At 34.2% G+C, this 23887-nt stretch overlaps 1 protein-coding gene across 2 annotated transcripts in view; it reads left to right on the top strand.

Moving 5' to 3' along the window:
- KHDRBS3 (KH RNA binding domain containing, signal transduction associated 3) overlaps positions 1-23887 on the top strand; it is an 86246-nt gene that overhangs the window by 41154 nt on the left and 21205 nt on the right. Inside the window, exons 4-9 of one of the 2 annotated variants that reach the window (XR_010090734.1) lie at positions 1194-1340; positions 5783-5922; positions 7475-7661; positions 13237-13319; positions 21480-21538; positions 22866-23015. Coding sequence is in view for 1 of the 2 variants with exons in the window: in XM_063451037.1 (XP_063307107.1) it covers positions 1194-1340; positions 5783-5922; positions 7475-7661; positions 13237-13319; positions 21480-21538; positions 22866-22957 (708 nt within the window). In the remaining variant the exon portion in view is untranslated. Of the gene's footprint in view, positions 1-1193; positions 1341-5782; positions 5923-7474; positions 7662-13236; positions 13320-21479; positions 21539-22865; positions 23504-23887 lie in introns of those variants that run through there. The other variant, XM_063451037.1, reaches the window with a different exon arrangement.

Raw genomic sequence — 23887 nt, 5'->3', positions numbered from 1 at the left:
TTATGTTTGAAATTTAGTTTTGACTCCAAAGTATGCACAAGCCATCCCACACAGGGGGGGATAAGTCCAGATAGTAGTAATTACATGCCGTTCATAAGAAAATGGTAAAGACTGTTTCTCAGTGTATACACCGCTTAGTTCCAGCTTTTAGTGATCTTTTTAAAGATTTACGTTTAGTTCAATTTTCTTCTGGGGTTTAGTTGACAATAGGGAAGTGGGTGAGATTAGGGAATGAGTTTCTCTAAGCTTTTGTGTTTTCTTAGTTCTCATATTGTTTGTTTTTGTTGTAATTTACCAGATGTAGAAGTTTTTTTTTATAGACTTTTGAGCTAACAATCTAAAGGGAGAAAATAGGGTGACATGTAAGAATATTTGGAAAGGTTATTATAAAGGTTATTATAAATGTTTTCATGACTTATACTAGGTAGCATGTAATTAGTTGAGATTTCACACTGGAGGTGGAGGTGGAGGTGGGAGGAGAGAGATGAGATATAATGCAGCAAAATGGTCTTTTGGAGAAAAAATGACTGGAATTGTAATCATAAAAATAGTGATGCAGTGTCCTTTTTATCAGTCGGTATCTTCTGAAAGTAATACTTTTCTTGTGAGGGTTACACACAAGGGAATTTAAAGGAGTTGGTAAACACCATAGCTAGCTAGTTTAGTAAAAGTGTTAGGACATGTGCAGAAATGCATGTCAAGTTATCAGTTAATACAAAACACATACATTTTTTACAGTTGTTAGTCTACTGGGGGAAAAAACCCCCACAAACTTCATAGTAGAGGTGTAAATGATAAAATCTATAACTTTCAGACTGACTGGACCTGGCTGTGGGCAAGCTTTGAGGGTCATTAGAGCGCAGACTTGGGAACAAATAAACACAGGTGTGCAACTTCCAACTAAGTCATGATATAACCTTCATTGTATCTTTCTGACCTATTGAACCTTTAAATTGAACCTTTAAGATGATTGGAATCGGTCTATTTCTGGAATCTGTATGTCTGAAAATTTATGTTTGGTATCCATTCATAGATAAAGGGTTAATTTTCTGTCACTTTAACTAAACTGTGTAGAGAAAAGATCAATGTTCATTAAGTATTTTTATTTGAGCGAGGATAGTTTTCCAGAACCCCATATATTAGGAGTCATATTGCAGATTTTGAGTTGAATGGGAAAAATCTTTCTTCTGCAGGAAGAGGAACTGAGGAAAAGTGAAGAAGCTAAATATTTCCATCTTAACGATGACCTACACGTCCTTATTGAGGTCTTCGCTCCTCCAGCAGAAGCATATGCCAGAATGGGGCATGCACTGGAAGAAATAAAGAAATTTCTTATTCCTGTAAGTATCATTAGAGCTTTTTATAATTTCTTTTTTTCTTTTTTTCATATTAATGCTTCTCTCATTACTGTAAAGATGCGCTATGAAATGGCATTTGGTAACTGCATAACTCTTTAAGCTTAGCAATGGTATTGACTCACAAGTAACAAGTAGAGCATTATTGAATCGTTTTTGGTTGTCACAGGGCAAGTATGCCAACATGATTCTTCCCTTACAAACACCAGATTCACATTGTATTCTCTGTGAAAATTCTTGGCCAAAAGCTTATTTTTTTTAATTTATTTTTTTCACTCGTGTTTGGTTACATTGCCACCTACATGACATTCTGGCGTGTCAAATTGCATCCCACAAACTTGCTCACACAACTTTTTGCAAACCATTTAAAATTATTTTTGTCCCCCATTCACTGCTGCTCAGCAAGAGGCTAGCTTTCTATTAAAAATTACATTCGAATTTTTGAAGATTCAAATCGGCTATTTGGTGTGACTGAAATGGCTGTGAAGATCCAGTGTGACATTAATCACAGCCTCTAAACATGCATATATTTGAACATATAATGATTTATCCACTCATGATACCAATGAATCCTAAATTCTTTGTCAAGATGCTTAAACAATTTGACAGAAACTGTACAGTCAACACCTATAGCCTCGGAGCACTATAGGTACTACAGTAGGGTAATGTGGTCATGGTGCTTGGAAAGTCCCCTTAGTGTTAACAGATTGGGCATGGCCTGACAATGTTCTACTGTGTAGTTATTAGAAGCCCATGTCAAAGACTTTCTAGGACTGCCATGTTCATCAGGGAGAAAATTAAGTGGTTTCCGTTATTTTAAAAAAGTGGTTAATTGCTAAGCTCTTGGAAGCTACATTCTAAGTGCTATATAAATTATGTATTTATCAAATGAGTACGGAACATTTTTATTTTTGTAGATTCCATGATTTGCAGTAAATTAACAAATAAAATAGAATAAATTTGGTTATTTTATTTATTTTTTATTTTTTTAATAAATTCATTGTGGTTTTTTTTTGTTTTTTTTGTGTGTCTAGCTTTCCACTTCCTTAAATACTTTTTCCTGTTTCATATTAATTTTCATCCTGTATTAAGATTTGTATTTCACATGCAATAATTATAGGTTTTGTGTATTTTTTTGTCTAAGCAGGTCTGGTTAGGCTGTATTGAGATGGACAACTATAATGCTAAACCTTCATGGAGTCCTTATTAAATGGTTTTAAAGAATTGTTGTGTAGAAAAGGAGTAGTTATAGTTTTTTAAATTGTAGATATAATGTGGTTTTAATTGAGAAATCTATATGGAAAATACACCTAATTTATGGAAGAATTCTCAATATACTCCTTAGGGGAGTTATCTGGAGAAATCAGTTGGCTTACACCAGTAGTACATTTTATGTACTAATGTTAAAAGGTGGCTCCCAACAATTTTTACACAAAGATACACTTTAATAAGAGTTACATTTCCGAGGCACACCTGTTTTTATCTTTCTGTTTAATGTCGTCAGCCGATTATAAAGATCACATTTGCTTAAATCCTCACTAGAGAGAGATACCCATACTTGTAGCCAAAATGACTGGTTTTAATTAATAGCCAGATGGGAATCTTGATGCTGATACTTGCTTACTAGAAAAACATTTTAAGGATGCATTCAACGTATTACAGCTCTGAATTTAATTTGTTCATGGCCCCTTTTGAGGAAACCTAGGGCACACCAGTGATCCGGTACACTGGTTTAAAACCACCGGGGCAGGAGGTCTTATGTAAAGAACATTTGATCTGTTTGAAAGACAACATTTGGTGCACTGATTTTCTGAAAACATCCGATACATGTAAGGAGAATGAAGGGTATTCTGTGTGCTGGTTATTTGCACTACATCTCAATATTTCTAGTAGAATCTGGATGTCCTTTATATTTCCCAGTGGGATATTTTATGTAACATGATCTTACTTGCTGATGCCAATGACACAAACCCAAGCCGATCTAATGTAATGTTTTGAACGTTTATGTGACAGTGTTACTAGTTTTTCTTTTATAAAGGTTAATTTGGTCTTGTAACAGTATTTTTATATAAGAAGGTTAAATCCAGTGGTCAATATATTGAATGTTACTTTTTACTATGGTCAGACGCATAATCTGGTTGGCATGACATATGCCGTTTAGTTGAAGTTTTTTAGGTAATTTGCCTTATTCGGTTACTAGTTTTGGGGAATGTGGACAAACAAAACACAGTGTATATAGAATAATACATATAAATGACTATTGCATATGTATATAATTACCGTATATACTCGAGTATAAGACTAGGGTGGGAAATGCAGCAGCTGCTGGTAAATTTCTAAATAAAATTAGATCCTTAAAAAATTATATTAATTGAATATTTATTTACAGTGTGTGTATATAATGAATGCAGTGTGTGTATGAGAATGCAGTGTGTGTGTGTATGAGAATGCAGTGTGTGTGTGTATGAGAATGCAGTGTGTGTGTGTATGAGAATGCAGTGTGTATGAGAGAATGGTGTGTATGAGTGCAGTGTGTGTGTGTATGAGTGCAGTGTGTGTGTGTGTGTAATGCAGAGTGTGATGCAGAGCCTTGGTGGGGGGTGGGCATTTTTATTTTTTAATTATTATTTTAATATTTTTTTGCTTCATTTTTTTTATTATTATTATTTTTTTATTTTATTATTATTTTTATTTTATTATTTTTTTACTTTTTTTTTTTATTATTATTAATATATATACATTTTTTTCGTCCCCCCTCCCTGCTTGCTAGCTGGCCAGGGAGGGGGGCTCTCCTTCCCTGGTGGTCCAGTGGATGGGCACTGTGTAGGAGGGAGCTGTGGGGGCTGCAGAGAGATGTTAATTACCTTTCCTGCAGCTCCTGTCAGCTCTCTCCTCCTCCGCCGGTCCGTTCAGCACCTCGGCCAGCTCCCAGTGTAAATCTCGCGAGAGCCGCGGCTCTCGCGAGATTTACACTGTGAGCTGACAGAAGAGCTGAACGGACCGGCAGAGGAGGAGAGAGCTGACAGGAGCTGCAGGAAAGGTAAGTAACATCTCTCTGCAGCCCCCACAGCCCCTGTCTGTATTATGGCAATGCAAATTGCCATAATACAGACAATTGACTCGAGTATAAGCCGAGTTGGGGTTTTTCAGCACAAAAAATGTGCTGAAAAACTCTGCTTATACTCGAGTATATACGGTAGTAAAATCTCCAAAATTCTCACATATTAAAATGTAGGTAATTGAGAACAATAATACAATGTAGCACTCTTCATTAACTCTGACTGTTGAAATTTCCCATTCTTTGTATAACTCTCAAAAAATGTTTGGAATGCAATATTAAATGGTACCCCAGGATTTTTAATGTAATGTTTACTTATCCTCTTAATAAATTATGTATTTGTTATGTGTGAAAAACAAACTAAAAGGGACATTATAGTCACCAGAACAAGCTAATTGTAGCCGTTCTGGTGAAGATAGTCAGTCCCTGCTGGCTTTTTTCAGTGAAAAGACCATGTTCACAATACAGCCTAGGAACACCTACAGTTGCCACTCCTCAGATGGCCACTGGAGGAGCTTCCTGGGGCAGAGCTGCACAGGGCAGGCAGTGTTTCCACCCTCTGCATGCAGACTCTGAACTTTCCTCAGAGATGCAGTGTTTGGCTCCTATGGAATTGGCTAAGGTCTGATGTCAGCCAAGGAGACAGATTGGGAGTTGAGCCAGCGCTGGTGGACTTGCATGGCGCTGTAAATTAGGTGAGTTGTTACTAGATCTAAGGTGGTGGGGGCAAGAGAGCTAAATAGGGTCAGGAATACACATTTGTGATCCTGACATTATAGTGTTCCCTAACGCTTTATTCTGCTAGTGGACATCTCTATCCTAACTCGCTGTTAATCATTGCTACAAATTCTGTCCTTTGCACCTTCCAGTCAGCATAGCAAAAGTGTACAGAGAAGATGAACATTTAAACAATGGTATTGTCTTATTTTCAATTGCAATTTTTGCTCTGGCATAAAAAGGCTAATAAAAGTTATGCGACTTCCAATGTTTTTATTCAAAGGTGTAAATTGATAGTCCCCCTTCAAGACTATAAACCAGCTGTCGGTTAATAAATTACTTACTACTGACCTACTCTGTCACTCTCTATTTATCCCTCTTAAAGTACTCAAAATAAAATGTATGAAAATGTTACAGGGTTTAAAGTAGCAGAAGTCAATCTCAATGCTCAAAACATTTACATTAAAAAAAAAAAATGTATTCATCATTGGACAATGTTTATGCACATCAGTAGTTTTGTCATGGCGATATTCAGGTTTTCCTGTTTTCAGGTTTTCCATCTCAATGTACTTATTACTTTTCAAATTTATGAGATCAAACTTAAGTAAATCAGTAATCCATGTTCTAATTTTGTTTTTGTCTTCATTTTTAGGATTATAATGATGAAATCAGGCAGGCACAGCTACAAGAACTCACATATCTAAACGGTGGTTCAGAAAATGCAGAGGTCCCAGTGGTTAGGGGAAAACCACCACTCCGTGCTCGTGGAGCTCCTGTCCCTGCATTGGCCAGGTAATACAACATTTCTGAATCTGTGTCAATGTTTTTTTTTTTTTTTTTTTTGTTTTTTTTTAATATTATATTCTTTTAAATTAAAATACCTCTCTTTTTATAGCTTTTAAATGATGACATATATTTATCAATGTGTCATTTGGGGGACGTGCCTTGTAATGTACTCTACTTATATTTTGGCTGGGTGGGTTTAGAAAATCCCAAGATTGTAGATGCTCAAACAGAAATCTGCAAAATGTGCATCTGACTGCTTTTGGTATTTACAATGGTGTTGTTTTTTTTTTCTTACTTGACGTGTCCTTTCAATAATTCAGTTCAAAATAAGCAAAACATAATACAGCTCTGCCAGCCCTGCTTTTGTTAAAGAAGTAACATTTTGATACAAGATATAAGTTTACTTCCTATGACCTATTTAGATCATGGGTCATTAGGGGTTAATAACAAAGCTTGTTGGATGTTTAATTGGAATTGGCTTTCTTTCAACACGGGTGGCCATCTAGTAGTAGGTTTCTCACAATTTGTAAACCCTTATTGACCGCGATGATCAAAAAAGCAGATGTGAGAATGTCATGTAGTGGTTTTGGTACATTGGCCATGTGTCCTTCTCTGACAATGCAAAACATTGTCATTGCTGTATCAGAGAAATGTTCTTTGCATTGGATTTCATGCTTTCCTGTGAGAAGCATTAGATTGGAGGAGCACAGCACATTGCGGCCGATGTCCTCAGCATTGGAGAGGACCAAGATTATCAGTCATGGTGATCTCATCCTAGTCGCTTGGTTTCTTTCAAATATTACTAAATGACCATTTAAGCAATAGAAATATATATATTTTTTTGTGTTAACATTGTGTATTTATCAAAGACCTTAAGTTAAGGGTAGAGCACTTGCCTCATGATGTCATGAGTCAGATGAAACTTGAGATTAGGAAATTGTATGTTGTGTATATATTGAGGGCTTTTATCTATGTACAACCCCTCTAGACCAGTGACACATGCAGTTTTAAGATTTTTTTTGTGACCTCAATATTTCATATCGGGGGGGGAGGAGGAGGAGAGGTTAAAACTATCTTTAAAAACATCCATTTCCACTCAAAGGGTCTAATTGGTTTTTATTTGATTTAATTTGGATCTAAAATAAATGTTTGGGTGCATATTCTCTACATATAATGGTGATTACATTTGTGATTACCTATAGTGTTAAGATTTTTTCATGAGAGTGACATATTGTTTGGGAGCACATTTAGTGCTTTTTTTTTTTTTTAACTGCAATGATATCTTTAGAGAATGGAATTTCACCAGTGGATAATGTAAACATATTTTTTTAGTAAAGAGGAAAAAAAAAATCTGTTCATATATACCATCTATTTTAAACCAATACAATTGTTTTAAATGTAATATACTATATAAAACATGTTTCCATGTCTTTCATGGAGAAGTAAATGTTAAATGTTGGGTGTGAAAAGTATAAAACCTACACCCCCCCCCCCCCCTATAAAAGCTTAATGATGTAATTCCATTAATAATTCATTAATTATCTTTACTTGGTTTCAGGGGCCGGAGAGGCGCACCACCCCCAGCTGCTGGTGTACCTAGAGGTGCACCTGCTCCTAGAGGAGTTACCCCAGCGAGGGTATCATCTTCACGTGCACGTGGACTCATGTCTACAAGAGCAAGAGGAATACCTCCACCCGCTGGATACCGGCCCCCACCTCCTGCACAGGATACATACGGAGAATATGTAAGTATTTTTGTTTGTCGGTTTTGTTTTTTGTTTTTCTTGTGTTACAGATGGTGGCATTCTATCCCAGATGCTTATTGCCTTATCTTGTGCTGCAGTTCTCTGTTTTGCATTCAGAACCTCTAAAACCTCTCCCGCTCAAAATATATTGTCCTCTTTCCAGCACAGAGATATGGCTTTATATACTTTACGTGGTTTCCTTACAAATTTTAAAATGAGTAAGATTCAGTATTGTATACTTGTTGTAGATTTATTTCACTTTTTTTTTTTTTTTTTTTTTTTAATAAGCAAGCCGATTATCTGTACAAGTGGGGGTTTAATTTATACAATATAACTTTGTAAATAAATAAATAAACCCGATGTCTGGGTGTGATTATATTTATAAAAAGGAGGGAAATTAAGAGTTGATTTTTTTTTTTTTATAATTCTTTATTTTTGCTCAATAGACATATCCGGTGCACATCAACTTTGGGGCTTACGCAGAAGCCAACTTGTGTATCAGTTTGGAATACATAATACAATTCAACAATACAACAATATGTGCCCCATCCTTAGCATAGACAATTGGCGCTTGTCATCTATCGAGGTGTTTTTTAATTTCTGGATACCCCTTTCTAGTATATTCATCGTTTTTCAATAAACGCAACAAGTACACATTCTCTGTCGGGCTTAGAAAATGGCCAATTAAATTACATAACTTTGTAAGAGAACAAAAATCAGCGTAAACATTGCTAGCCTAGATCGTGTTGTAACCTTGGCACTCGCCGTTTGTTGAAGAGTTGATTAAAGGGAATCTATAGTGTTAAGAATACAAGGTTTATTCTGAGCTATAGTGCCCTCTGGTCACCTCCCTCCCCTCATGGACCACCAACTAACATTAAAATTGAGGGGGGAAAAACACAAATACCATTCTTTTTATTCACCCAATTAGAACGCTGATCTCCCTCACTGCTGGGTCACACTCAGAAGTCCTCTGATGAGGGACCTAATGTCCATGTGCTGTGAGCTCATTAGGCCTTCCCTATATGAAAGTATTGAATAAATGATTTCCTATGGGATTTTCACTGTCATTGGATGTCGTCATGCACAGGGTGAGGACATCCAGTGTCATTTTAATGAAGTCAAACTCCAAGTTGTAAAATGTGGAAAGTCCATGGGACACATCCAGCATTTTTTGGGGTACAGCACTTCATGCTTTAAGAGGTCAGTGGATTAAACTGTTAAATCACCAAGAAATATGACTCTGTATGTACGTGTGTTTGAGTAGTTTTATTGGTGTGAATAATTATGTATGTTTATATGTGATTAATTAGTAATGTGTGAGAGGTTTGGGTATCTACAGGGACATTTAGCATGGCGTCTGGGTGGGGGCAGGATTTTGTTCTTGGGTCACCTTTAGAATAATTCTCTTGCAAATGACTTGCCATTCTGGGAGAAACAAATGGGCTACTGCTTAAATCTGTGTTTGTATCTGTATAATATAACAAATCATTTTAAAAATGTGTTTGAGTCTGTCAGACTGGTTGTAGAACAGTGTTAAAAATATAAAAATAAACTCTTTATGATGTCTGTCTTAAAAATATAAACTACTATGAAGAAGGTAATCTGATTCAATCAACCCAGGTTGCATTTTAAAAAATAAACAAAAAAGTTAACATTTGTATTAAAAACCTTATCAATTAAAACCTTTTTTTCACACTGGATTAATGCATTGGCCCAGTTGTGCACACATTTTGTGTAACTATTTATGTTGAATCAATCACTGCCATTACAATTACATGTATTCATAGCAAGTTGCTTTGAACCAGTAACTCGTGATTTTTTTTTTCTTCTTCTCAAATGTATGATTAGCAGCTGCCAAAAAGTAGACTCAAGAGTTTGAATGTAATTCCAAATTTGGAATGAATGAAATGTTTTTCAACTTTTGCATCAACTATAATTCAAACAAAATTATAGATGAAAATTGAAAAGAATGCCTACAATTTTTCTTTATTTTATTCAAAGCAATTGTGTCGATTGACTTCCAGTAAATGCACTCTACACATTCACACAGGGACCTTTCACACACTCATTCCTGCATTCACACAGTGCTCTTTATATGCCTAATCATTCCTGCATTCACTTGCCGTCTCTGCTACCTACAAAATATAAATCGAATAAAACATGCTTTTTGAGCATCTCTGCCGGAGAATAACTTGTAGGCCTCGTTATTAGTTTTGACATAAACACTGTTATTTACCAAAGTAAATTTAAAATTTAAGGCCAAAATAGGCAAATTGGAAAAAAAATATCTGCCATTAATGTTTTAAGCTTGGAAAATTGGAATACAACATTTTAAATTCACTTTCAATTCTCACTTTAGTGAATACATTATACCCAAGTGAGAAACTAGGGCATAACTGTTTGAACATATTTTTGGGGTAAAGCCTTGGCCATTAATGACTGCACCTCTGATGAATGCTTAATTAATAAATCTGCACCTCTGATGAATGGTTTGCCAGGATATTCGAGGAACACCACATTGAGAAGTTGCACTGTGCACAGAGCAAATACATTTACAACACAACGTGGAAAAAACACAGCCAAATATATTGTACTCTACGACTAAACTAAAACCGGACTCTTGAAATAAAACTGAGCATTAAAACCAAGGAATACTCCCAGAGTCAGATTGGGGTTAGAATTAATGGGGTGGTTATGTACTTTAAGCACAAAATCGTTGCATGCATCACTATTGCTAAAAAAAAAAAAAAACATTAAAACAAATGGATAGAAGGACAGTGAAGAAAAAATAAAATAATAATTAAATAAAAATAATTTGAAACAAATAGCAAAAAGTAAATATATAGGTGATCGTCCATAAAATACTGCTAATCATCTCATAAGCTAGCAAGGCAGGTTATAAATATGCAAAGGGGTTTATACATTAAACAGCACATGGTAGTGAATTGAAAACTAAATTGTAGGCCGAAATATCTGATTTGGAAAAAATGACCAACTGTCCTAGTCTCAGTTTAGTTATTTTAGCTACGGTTTTAGTTTGGTACCTTCAGTGTTTAATGAACACAACTCATTGTGTGCATAGCATCCAAAGTGTCTTATGGAATTAAAGTATTGTACCTGTGTGATGACTTTCTAATGTCTTTACACTTTCAATGCCTCATTTACCTTGTGATGGAACCTAAGGCTGCAATCTATTTTCATGGTTTTTCATAATACATGGTCAGCCCTCTGTCAGTGATAAAAGCCAGCATGCTTCTGTAATATTTACCACTGCTACAAAATGATAAATGTTTATTGTGGAAGATATCCTAGTCAAAATGATTTTTTTTTTGGTTTGTTTTTTTCCTCTTTTGTGTATTTTAGGTTTAAAAACCGTTTGGTCATAAAGCATAAGTTCTGACAGTTTGGGAGAAACAAATATATTTTTGGTTTGGGAATCGGCTGTATATTTTTTTTAATTAATTTTTTTGCCAGGTTAAGGGGAGTATGTGAAGGAAACTAGGCATAGGAAGGGATGCTGTGGGGAATACTTGGCATTATGGAGAGGGGAAAACAAAGCATATGAGAACGATGAGAATGGACAAAAGCTTAGAGGAACTCCGTAGCTTGCCCTTCCCAACTCAGGTCTCAAAATGGTTTTTGCTCACTTGTGCCATTACAGCGAGAACCAGTTCCAAGGCATATCGGAGTTAATTCACCCATAAGAGCAGTCTAGAACTGAAATGTCAGCAAGTTCTCTCTGCACGAGAGATACAGGAACCCCTGACCATCGTTTCTTTGGGCCTTGTTAATGAGATGTTGTTGATACCTCTCTGTGGAAGGTACCCAGGACAAGGAGAAGGCTGTGGAGGATATCTAGCACAGGGAAATGTGTTACAGTAGCTTAACAGTGGAGAGTATTTTGTATGTTAAAAATGGTTATTTGGAGGATATTTGTGAAATAGTGGAGGATATCAAACATGTAGAACAGGTGCAGAGTAGAAAATGTGGTGTAGTAATGCTGCTCTGTGCTCCACCTACGCCTACGTTAACATGCACACTCAAATGCACATTCACCAACAGTGATATTTCACACTGACATAACAACCTGCTGACATTGGCAACTGTTTGGCTATTCCTGTCAAAGCTGGTGTTTTAGATCAAACCAAGTGTTTACTTTAGTATCTACCCCTGTCCAAATTTGTTTAAAATAGAATGCATGCATGCTGAAGTAAATCACACTGGTTTCAGGTCAATGAAAGACTTTGTAATCTTTAATCAGGGGGGGCGGGGAGCCCCTTATAAAGACATTAATACATCATATGCAAAACATGAGATAACACTAAGCATACATTTTTAATTGGTAGATGCCAAGTGTCTTATCTACTGTACCTCATCTAAAGTGTGGTGTCACCAGCATTCTGGGTCCAGTTTCTCTTGAGATGCTATCTCAGTACATGACATTCTTTACACGATGGGAGGGGTGCTTTAGCAGCAGCCATTTTGAGCAGTTAATGAACACAGGATGGGAGGGGGTGCTCTAGCAGCCATTTTAAGCAAATAGACATCTTACTAACATTAATTTCCATCCATAACACTGGGACATCTCAGGCTGTATTCTCTTGGTATATATCTATATATAATATACACTACAGTATTGTTACATCACTATTTCATCAGCTATCAAAATACATCCTTGTCTCACCAGACAGCATAATATGTTATCCGTTCAAAAGTAATTTCTATTAATACTTTCTTTTGAGTAAAGAAAACAAACAATAGTTCCTGAGAGAGAAATTGTGTTTATGAACAAACCTTTACATTGCAAAGATAATGTTGAGAAGATAGATTCACCTGTTAGATTTACCAACGTTTTTGACATGGATAATGAAGACCCCCATATGTGTGTAATGAGGGGTTTGCACTGCATTCCTGTATTTTAAATTTAGATAATCACCATGCAGATCAGTGGTATCAAATCTAAAATCCATTCAATAGATTATAAAAAATAAATAGAACGAACACAAATAAGGTGTGGTAAACCAATGGCGCTTTGTGATAGAAGATAGAAAGTTTTTTTTTAGTTTAGCTGCTATATGCACTCAGTGGATACTCCAAAAACCCAATATAATAGATAGACCCCAAAACAAACAAATAATTAAACTCGCTGTTTAAGTATTTGTTTGTTTTGGTGTCTATAGATAACAAAAAAAAAAGTCAACAAATTGTACAGTGAGCTGTACACATAGTGGATGACAGATTAAATCCTTTATTTTTAATGAAAGAATTCTAGTGTAATGTGGCAGTGCAACAAACCCACCTAAACCTAGACATTTTGATCTTACTTGTTTTTTTTGTTTTGTTTTTTCATTTTTGTTTTCCCCCAGTGATGAAAGATTACCGTAGGTGGCTTATGAAGAATCTCTGTACTTTTCGTTAAGATGGGAATATTCTAAAAATACACGTTCTTAAAAATGTGTACTCTTTAAAGTATCGAAAATGATCAAACCATTCATTCAAAAAAAGTTTATATTTAATGTTTATATTAAATTACCATTTAATAAAAAATAAAATCCATTTTCTTCCCACCAAGGATTATGATGATGGATATGGAACGGCCTACGATGAACAGAGCTATGATTCTTACGAAAATAACTACAACTCACAAGGACAGAAGTAAGTTGGTTTTATTTTGTATTATTGAATACTCAAACTGGTTTTTCAAATTCCTGGGATCCTCTAAAGATAACTCAGATTAGATTTATCAGTGAAGCAAAAAAAAAATCGAGCGGCAGTTCTTATTTACATCATTGAAAGGTGTATCCCTTGATCCACTTTAGTATGCAAGGTTGTTGGAAAATGCATCTTCTGTTTTGTTTACATTTTGAGCAATTGTCAAAGGTTAGCTATACCCATCAGCTTTAATACAGAATGGAATATCCACAATATTATTAGCAGTCAAATTGAATTGCTAGGTTTTATCAAAATAATCTTTGCATCCACGGAAATCAACCCAACCTATAAAACTGGCAGTAGACGCGATTAAACACTTGATTACAAACTTGTGTAGCTTGAGATTGGAATATTTATCTAAACACATTGGAATTCATGTCATGCTTCATACTTTGTGCAGGTATTGCTCTTTTTGTAATATATCATCATTTTTTGTAAGCAGTTACTATTACTGCATGACAAACACTGTATAATATTGTCAAAGTGTGTATGCATATGTAAATATATATATATTCTGCCTACTCGATGTCGGAGTACAAAAGAAGTCCTATGTTTTGTTTTGTTTTTTCACATTTTAATTTCTGAGGATAAATGTTTATATTTCTAGACTCTATGTACACACAATTGATCGAACACCCTAACAAAATTTAGAAAAGTGTTGAGAGATATAACTAAGGCTACCAACACATTGCAATCATTGGCTTTACTGCCACCTCATATGAACTTTCCACTAGCTTGTTACAAGCACAGTTTGATACCTCCCCGCAGTCCATAGATCGAACATTTTGAGTAGAGGAGTTCAGTTACTCTAAAGGATCATGACCATATATACCATTTCAGGTAATGTTAAGAATACTCATTTTGCTTGATTTTATGGGTTTAGATTTCTGGTATTAAGCTAAAACTATATGGCTTTGAAAGAAAGATGCATTCAGTTACATTCCTGCATTTGCTACCTAGTATTAGATACAAAATGACTGCCTGACTGGAACTATCCCAGCCTTCCAATTATTCTCAAATCACCATGGATGGACAATACTTTTTTTACATTATTTTCAAATTACTTTAATAATAAGGAAAATGCAATTTCATTGTGCTATGCACTAGTTCAAGAACCGTTTGACGCTTCTAAATGTGCTATCTCTTATTGTTACTGCTCCAAAGGCCCAGACTTGTGTAAAAAGGGACATTTTTATGATTTATTCTTTTGATTGTTGATGCTTTTCCCTGTCACTCTGTACCATGAATAAATCCTATCTCAAATGCATGAAGACTGGTTACTTTTCAGATGAATAAGGTAATATACATGCATGGGGTACTACATTGTGATTAGGTCCAAATTGTGTGTCCCCACATGATGGAAAAGAAAACCTAAGTAAAACTAGCACATGCTTCTATAATCTAGCATAGAAAAAATAGTGGTTGCTATGTCTATAAGCAAAGATATTACTTTAGCTGGATGGCTATATAGTGTGCTGCCTTAGATGAAGCCTATACCAGGTAATGTTCGGTCTTTATATAGTTTTATCTTCCAGCCAATTCTTCTGTGTTGATTTTATAGGTGGCCAGTGGGCTACAACATGCCTTTTAAAATACAATTTAATAAAGTGTAGGATAGAACACAAAATCAGTCCAAATGGAATAAACACTTTGGCCATTCCTGGTTCCACTTAGTGTCTCTGAGTTAAAGTCACTTTTTTTTTTTTTGTTAACAAAATGAATTAAGATGTAAGAAATAGAGGACATATATTATTTTAATATTTATTTTACATTTTCTTGTAAGGTCTTATTTACTTTGCATATGTCAAATTTTCTTAAGCTAGCTCTGAGTGTTTTGTGATATTTGGGGTAAAAATAGGAACATGTTAAAGATCTACCTGCAGAAATGTTGAGTAGATGCAAATTTCCCATCAAGAATTTTTATAAGAACATGATGTAATTTTAGAAAGCTTGCTATTTGGATATTTAAAAAAAAAAATTGATTCCCAAAGCAAATTAAACTAAACCATTTTTGGGGTGCTTTGCAATATTTCTGTTTCCCAGATTTGGTGATAATTAAGGTCAAGTGGACTCTTGATAGAAGCACGTACTTGCAGTTTATCTGAATGTGCTGACTTTCTATACTAATAAAAACTGTATGAGCTAAAGCTGTGAGCCCGAGCCTTCTATCCTCCAGGAATTAAACCCTATGTCCTGCTACGTTTAACTCTGTACTTGCCAGAGCAATACTTCCAATGACAATTAACCATACACCTTCTATGGTGGGAATTAATAGTATGACCAAACCAAATTCTCTTTGATTTTTTTTGCACTGGATACTTTTGTGTTTATTTAGTTTATTGTATTTTTAATTATTTTCTGCTTTTATAATGGTATTGCTGTCTTTAGTATTTTAACTTTTAGTCTCTCTTCCCCCATGTAGCCTATTATAATGGACTACAGTAAAACATTACTTTTATAAGAATAAAGACCTACAAGTGTGCAAACATTCTGTATCTTTTTTACCATAAATTGCATCTGATTGAATTTTATTGTCCCACAAGTATGTATATATATATATATATATATATATATATATATATATAGCTTTGCACTATAAAAATGGAGGTTTATACTATAACACATTAATTTTCAATAGAAATAACTATGATTCACAGTGAGAAAAGACATTCTAAAAACTTCTATGCTAGTCCAGGCCACGTTATTGGACCCCTTTGGAATAGGCTAACACGTATACAATTACAATATGTTTTCCAGTATACAAATAAAGGGGGGAAGAGACAGAAAAATACTGATCATTAAGGAAAACATTTGAAATTTATAAGTGGTGTTAAATCTGTAGATCTTGTAAGAAATTGGAAGGTGATGTTTTAAAGATATTTCCCTACACATCAACACAATGAGTGTTACATCTTAAGAATACATGTGGGGCAAAGGTCTAACGTTGAGCTATTGCCATGGAAACAAATGGATTCTTCTTGCTGATTAACATTTAGAACTTTGAACCAATATCTCCTTTTTATAAAGACAAGTCTTAAGTGCTCTGCAAACGGTATTATATTCTCATCTTAAACTTCATATTACTAACTACATTGCCTCTGAATTATGATTGATGGATAACCCCTTACTGCCAAAGATCTGAAAGTGGCACAGTCAGCAGGAACAGTCTAATGGTGTCCATGGTAGTAGATGACTTGTTACAATGTAAAAAGACCAATATGAGGGTGCAGTTCTAATAGTGACATATATGAAGTCGAACAATAATCTTTTTCTTCTTAATTTAATTTCCTACAATACAATTTTTTTCTATTTTTTTTATTTTAAAAACTCAAAACAAAACAGAACAAACTTTTATCTGTTTTTGAATTAAGATGGCATTAATAACTCTGTCTCTTAATATCCCGGTGGCTTTATTTAAGTATATTTTAAGTTCAAAAATGTACAAGTAAAAAATAATCTGCTAAAGAATGTCAATGTATCTGATGTGCGTGTTATCACCCAATAAAGGTATAGTTTCCTAAAAAGAGCATCATTAAACCATTTTAACTTATGGAAACCAGAAAATCTGCTGATTTTCTGAGAATAATTATCCATCTTTCTATCTTACGGTTTTTATAGAGCTTTTGGAGAGTGCAGTTAGTTTGTAGAACTGATAGAGAATATCTCTACCAATTTCCCCATACTGTATTTTTTTCCTACAATCTTTCTATGGATGACTAGAGCCACATATGGAAAATGTCTAGAAACTGGTTTGCTGAGAAGGAATTCTTATTGCAAAGATCTATATTCTGATCGAATAACTTGTAATTAACATTTCTATTTAATTGTGTATTATGATACAAAAGATCCGTAGCAACAAATCCCCAAATGCAAAAGTTAAACAGAATTTGCTGATCTGATATAATTTTTAACTGTATCCACAGAAGGAATCCTGAAGTAGGACATTAATATTCTGCATTGTGTAAATTAGCTAGGCATAAGTTGTAAAGCATCTGGTAAATTTGTGATACAATTTGGCCTCAGTGTGTCTTAATAATTTAAAGAACAATAAAATAAGATATAAAGCTAAAATATTTTGAAAAAGTTGCAAAATTAGCACTTGAATATGTAGAAATCTGAAAAATGTTTTAGAATATTCATGTTTCATGATTGTGTCTGACTATAAAAAGGCTAACAAAAACAATCCCAGCATTTCTTTAAATTGGCAAAACATTTATTGTGGTGCTTAAGGTTTCAGGACTATATGCAAGGGAAACCGTATGGATATATGTAATAAAACCAGAATTTTGCGAGTTTGCCATATAATGTTCAGTATACCCAAGACTTATAAGGGGTTATAAAAAAAAAAAAAAAAAAAATACTATACAGAAACGAGGCTGGCCAGTTTGGATTTATATGCACCATCTGCTTAATAGCAGTAAGATGACTACAGAGATACTTCTGATCAGACAGTGCAGGATTGACATTTCAATTGATTCCTGCAAAAAAATACTCTATTATGGTGCAAAGTTGTTGAATGCAAAATAAGGAACAATTGACCCCTTTTTTTTATTGCTTCTCATTTTGTGTGTTTGTGCGTGCATATCTGCGTGCGTGCTCGCTTCCCCCAACTCTTTTTCAGTCTTACATTTTAGAACATTGATTTGTTATGATGAAATACAGTACCTTCAAAATATTTAGTCGAAGCATAATAAAATTCTTACGTTTTAGTATGATTACCTTTTCTTCTGGTCAAGATAAGACAGACTGTATATTACACTGCAACAGCTGTGGACTAAGATTCTTAAGACACTTTGGCTTTTCCTGACATGTTTTGTCTTATGCCAATGGGAAGATTATAAAAATAACTCAAAGACTGAACATCCTGGTATTGGCAAGGGCTTGATTGAAAAATCAGATTACGTTATGAAGAAAAGTGACTAATTTTTATAAACGTTGGTTTCCTCTCTCCAACATGGAAATGTAAAAGTGCTTTGTTTATATCTCTCACACACTAATTGGTTATGTCTCTAAGTTTTAGGACTATAACCCAATTATAATCTAGTGTCAAAATTATAGATGTGAAGCCAGGGAAACCAATTAAATATTTTCTAACTACTCCACCTTTAGAACTTGAACCCACATTTTTATATATTGTATATAGAGAGTGTCTTATCCTTGCACGGTAACACCTCTTTTTAACGAGTTTACTCTGGCTTCCTTTGGGTAGGCATCTTGGCCTCAATTGGTCCGTTATCTTTATTAGAGGCTGTCATTATTTGGGATCGTGCACTAGCTCTTGCCTGCTTGGTCTTTGTTCAGATAAGTGTCCCTCTCCCACAAAGCAATGGCAAGCACGATATGCATTGGAAAGTAATATTTACTTATGTTTCCTTTACAAAATAGAGTGAATAATGCACATAATCATTTTCTTGAATAATACATACTGTCTTGCTTTAATTATATTTTACCTGAAAGGCTTTCCTCTTGAAGCACATACAATTTAACTTTTTTAGCAGGAAGTGGGGGAGATTTAGAATATTTTTGTTTTACTCCCCAAACCTACATGGGCAGTTTTGGATTACATTTTGCATCTGTTACAAGGACTGGATGCCTAATTTGAGTGGATGTGTCAATCGGCTGTCATTCATAATATAGCCTTCACATGATTTGGTTAACGGGCATTCTGTTTTATAGTAATAACACAAACACCTATTCATTGTGGTCATTTTGACCCATTTTCAAAATATTTTCTTCTCTGAGCATGGTCACTGTGCAAAAATATATATTCTCATTTGATAAAATATTTCTATGTATGTGAGACTGAGTTGGCTCTCACAATGTATGTTAGTATTTAAAAAATATATTTTAACTGTTCACATAGTATTCCAAGAGAGTGAAAGCATACACAGTGATTTTTATAATCGGGTTTACTTACAGATACAGACCAATTTAAACAATGTTACAATGGAATAGGCACAGTCTTGAAATGGGCATCTTGGTTTCAATCATGTTGTGGTACATGGTTTTGGATGAATTGGTTTGCGCAATTCAAAGGGTTTCACAATAACTACTGTATTTGTGTTTATGCAGTTACAAGATGGCATCTTGCCATTTGGCTTGGGAGTTCCAAGATGACTGCTGACCATGTGCTTCACAGAGCATCTAGATGGCCACAGCCATGTGTCCTAATGTAACCTATTTGCACGCACAATGGACATCAACAGAGTTACTGGAAGCCCACATATAGTTGCAAGAATTCAAACCTTTTAATTTTGTGTAGCTATAATTTAGATTAGCTGCATCAGGTATTTTGGCAGAGATATATCCAAACCGTTAACCCCCAAATGACAATTGTTCAAAGTGCAGCAAAAGATAATGCTTAATAAAATGTTAGAGAAAACCAAAAACAAAAGGTAATACGCATAATCTAGCTAAACACTTGTGATACTAAATAGACAATTATTTTGCAGTACTAATCATATTTCCCATGATTGCAGTTAAAATATATCAAAGGCAAGGCTATCCAAGCAATTCCAAGAATTTATAAAAGTGGTTTGTTTGGTTTTTTTTTTTTTTTTTTTTTTTTTATACCTGGCATCCCAAAATCGTAGATGAAATGAAGATGATGATTTTTACTTTTCAGGGTAAATCAACCTTAATGTACCTGGATAAAAAATGATGGGCCTAGAGCACGCACTTGCGGTCTGAGAATTAGAACGGCTGCAAGGACCTGTGAATAGGCCTGTTCCCTGTAATAATACATGCTGAATGTACAAAGAAAATGAAAATTCACGAAGATGACACTCTCTTGCAGGCTAGGTCCTGGTATTAAATAACCCAATGTCCACCCATTAAATTACATATTTCTCTTCTTATTCCCTGCCCATTCTCCTCCTATTATCTACAAATTTATTTCCTGAGGCATGCATGTCAGGAACAGGTAAACTGGTTTAAATGTACATTATCAGTTTCCAGAATTTAAGATTAACTTCTTTGTTAAAAATTAACCCTTCCAGTGTTACCAACTGACATTTATGACATTTAAATTGTAAAACTCAAAGGCTAATAACTTGGAGAGCTACAGGCGTAAAAGCACAAATGATATGTTAAAATGTAGGTCATTTTTCATGTCCATCACAAATAGATTTGCACAACGTTTACTCTTCGTTTAAAGAACTGGAGCCAAGTGTTTCTCATTCTCTCCAAAATGATGCTTTTTCCAATCGGTCCCAGCATGGATAGTTCTCCTTTGTTCCTTATTAGAGTAGAGTAGTAGAAGCTGCCTTAAACTGTATTTTTGTGTAAACATTCCCATTAACCTAATCCCAACAAAGGGGCAGCTCCGTACAGTTTGTTATCCTTAAGATCTACGTAATTCTTACATGCATTAAATGTAGTAATTACTCTGCAATGCTCACTTTTGCAACACACTGTATGTTATAACCTAGGAAAGGTCTACATACTTTTGTCTTTAGACAATAAAAAATAAATGGCGTGGAACATATACGGTTTGAGTGCTAATTTCATTACAAGCAATAATTGACAGATTTTTTTTTTAAAATCTGTGCAGTTGACTAAACAGTCAAGATTAAATTATTTCTCTGATTTTATTTTTTGTAAATAAACTAGTATAGAAAAGCCTTCTTTGCTCTTTGTCTTTGAAAACCTGAAATATCAAAAGATATTGCCTAAACTACCCCATATTAAAACTTAAAACCCGCCTACATTTTTAATGTAATATTATTTTTTTCAACATGTAATCTTAAGTAATTGTCATTTGTGTGTATATATATATATATATATATATATATATATATATATATATATATATATTCTATATACACACGTGTATCTTTAGATCTCATTATCTATATCAGGGGTAGGAAACTTTTGACATTGCAGATATTGTGGATTAGCTTTGCCTGTAGTAGATGTAGTAGTAGCCCACAGCACCTAGAGCGTTAATGATTGCCTACCCCAATCTATATTGTATTTGTAGAACGCAAAGAACATGAAACAGAATATATATTTCATATAACTGAACTAATCACTTTTTTCTAGTAACAATGAATCGCCCAATAATAATTAGATCTGACGGAGTTCTTTATTCTGTTTAATCAGCACAGCAGATTATTATGACTACGGACATGGGATCGGAGAGGAATCTTATGACTCGTATGGTGAGTATGTATTAAACGCGTTTTAACTCCTTCTGTTACAATATCCTCTATGTATTCACTTTGTGCACTTTCAACCTGTATACAGTTAAAAAAAAAAAAAGCAGCTCACAATATGCTTATATCATAACCAAATTCTTAAAGTAGTTCTCGCACCCTCAAATACATGTTTTATTTATAATTTCAAATTATCAGTCATATTGTTTTGTGATCATAATATATTTAAATGGACACCCAAAGCATCATAATCACTATATCTTATTGCAGTGGGTATGTTGCGATTTAGTCCTTGGGTGCTGTTCTCCTGTTTGATGTTAAATCATTCTAAGTTGATTGGACATATACAAATCAAGTCTCCTCCAAGCAATTAATTAGCACCTGTGCTGCCAGTCCGAGAATGTAACTTTAACTTAGAAATTATCCATTCAAAGCCATTTGACCTTAGAGGACTGTGGTATTTATTTGTGAGCTGGAAGTAACTGTTCGGTTAAGATCAAACAAATACAGAACAATAAGCTATTGTGTCCTTCAAATGCTTAAACTTTGTAAAGTATGGAAATAACAATTACGCATTAACTATAGTCCAAGAATCTGTGTGGCAGCAGTAGATCTAGACTTTGGGCGGTCTTCTTCATGTGACAAACTACTCATAAATGTCATATTTTAGAACAGGGTGGGAATGGAGGGATGGTACTAAAGGACTGCTTGTACCAAAACCACTACAGTAAACTGCAGAGGTATTGGTGTCTAGAGTGCCCCCTTATTAACATTTATATAGTGTAGTGTTGGTAACTTTTTATTAGATATTTTCATTTTTTTTTTTCATTCATGTTTGATACTAATGTAGGCATATTATGTTTCTTGGCTTTCAGAACATAATGTGCCATAGGATTTGTTTTTTTTTTGTTATACATTTCTATAGAAAAGACCCACTACTCCAAAAATATAATTCTTCCCCAATATTTAATAAAGGATTAGTCTAGTACCACTAAAGAGAAAAATCCTGCCATCCAAAGTCACAGCTTATCTCTGTCTCTTTACTTATCCCTTGCTCATGGAAATGTCCTTTAACCCCACTCCCCCCAACAGAGACTATGTAATAAAACATTTGGTATATCATTATCACTGTTAGCATTTATATAGTGCCAACTTATTCTGCAGCACTTTACAATATTATAAAGTGGATGGGGGTGGAATTTAACAATAAATCAGATAATAAAAAAATGTTACAGGAACAACAGGTTAGGAGGACCTTGTTCAAACGAGCTTACAATCTAGTCCTCTAATAATGGAAAGACACACCCATATTTTTATTTATATTTTCTTATAGGGCAAGAAGACTGGGCAAACTCAAGACACAAGGCTGCATCGGCAAGAGTCACAAAAGGAAGCTACAGAGACCAGCCATATGCAAGATACTGATTGTACAGTCTGACGTTGTGAATTATCCATTCTTCTCCAGCCCTGTATACTGTTCAAAGTAATTTTTTTCTATGAACACTCCCTTTATAAAAAAAAAAGTTCTAATTCTGTGAATGGATGGACTCAACCTAAACTTTTTTTTTCTTTTTCTTTTTTGAAATACCAAATGAAAAGATACAAAACAAGCTGTAAAAAAAAAATGTTATTTCTAGTCTGTATTTGAAAATAGGTGGGGATCAAAAGAATGAATTTAACTTTTGATTAACTAGTGTTAAACAAGTTAGGTTTACTAAATATGTTAATCTATTCTTTTAACATAAGCGTAACCTTTTTATTTTAAAGGTTTTGAACAAACTTTATTTTATTTTATTTTTTTAGTTCTCAGCTTTACTTTAACAATTTGCTACCTTTTCTCTTGTAAAACTGCATAAAGGAGAAAACTACAAATGCAAATGTGGTATCTTTTTGTAACGAGTCTTGAACATGTACTGTAGTGTTGAGCAAATTTTACTGTTGCTTAATACTAAATAAACTTTTGAAGGAAAATCCACTGTGTGTGAAATAGTAATTTTATGCATTATTTTTTAAAAAACAAATATAAATAGTGGTAAATTACAAATTTACAATGATAAACAGGGTAAATTACTTATATATTTTAAAAGGTTTACAATAAACATTGTTCAGTCTGGTTTTAAAATTGGTATAAACCTATAAAGATACTGGCTCACAGTAGACTAAATGCTGTATAAAGTATTCAAAGGGTTTGAATAACCTTTAAAAAAAAAAATGCAAAAAAAAAAAAAAATAATGCATTTAAAAATGGTTTTAAAATAGAGAATGAATTTTCCTGAAATAAATGTGACTAGTTTCATTCTGTTGAGCATTTTTTCACTAGTGCAACTTTGGAATTTAAAAGAATTTTGGTTCCTT

This window comes from Pelobates fuscus, chromosome 4, assembly GCF_036172605.1.
Source record: "Pelobates fuscus isolate aPelFus1 chromosome 4, aPelFus1.pri, whole genome shotgun sequence".
In the NCBI taxonomy this organism is placed as follows: domain Eukaryota; kingdom Metazoa; phylum Chordata; class Amphibia; order Anura; family Pelobatidae; genus Pelobates; species Pelobates fuscus.
Note: the sequence above shows the minus strand (reverse complement) of the source record. Positions and strands in the feature narration are given on the sequence as shown.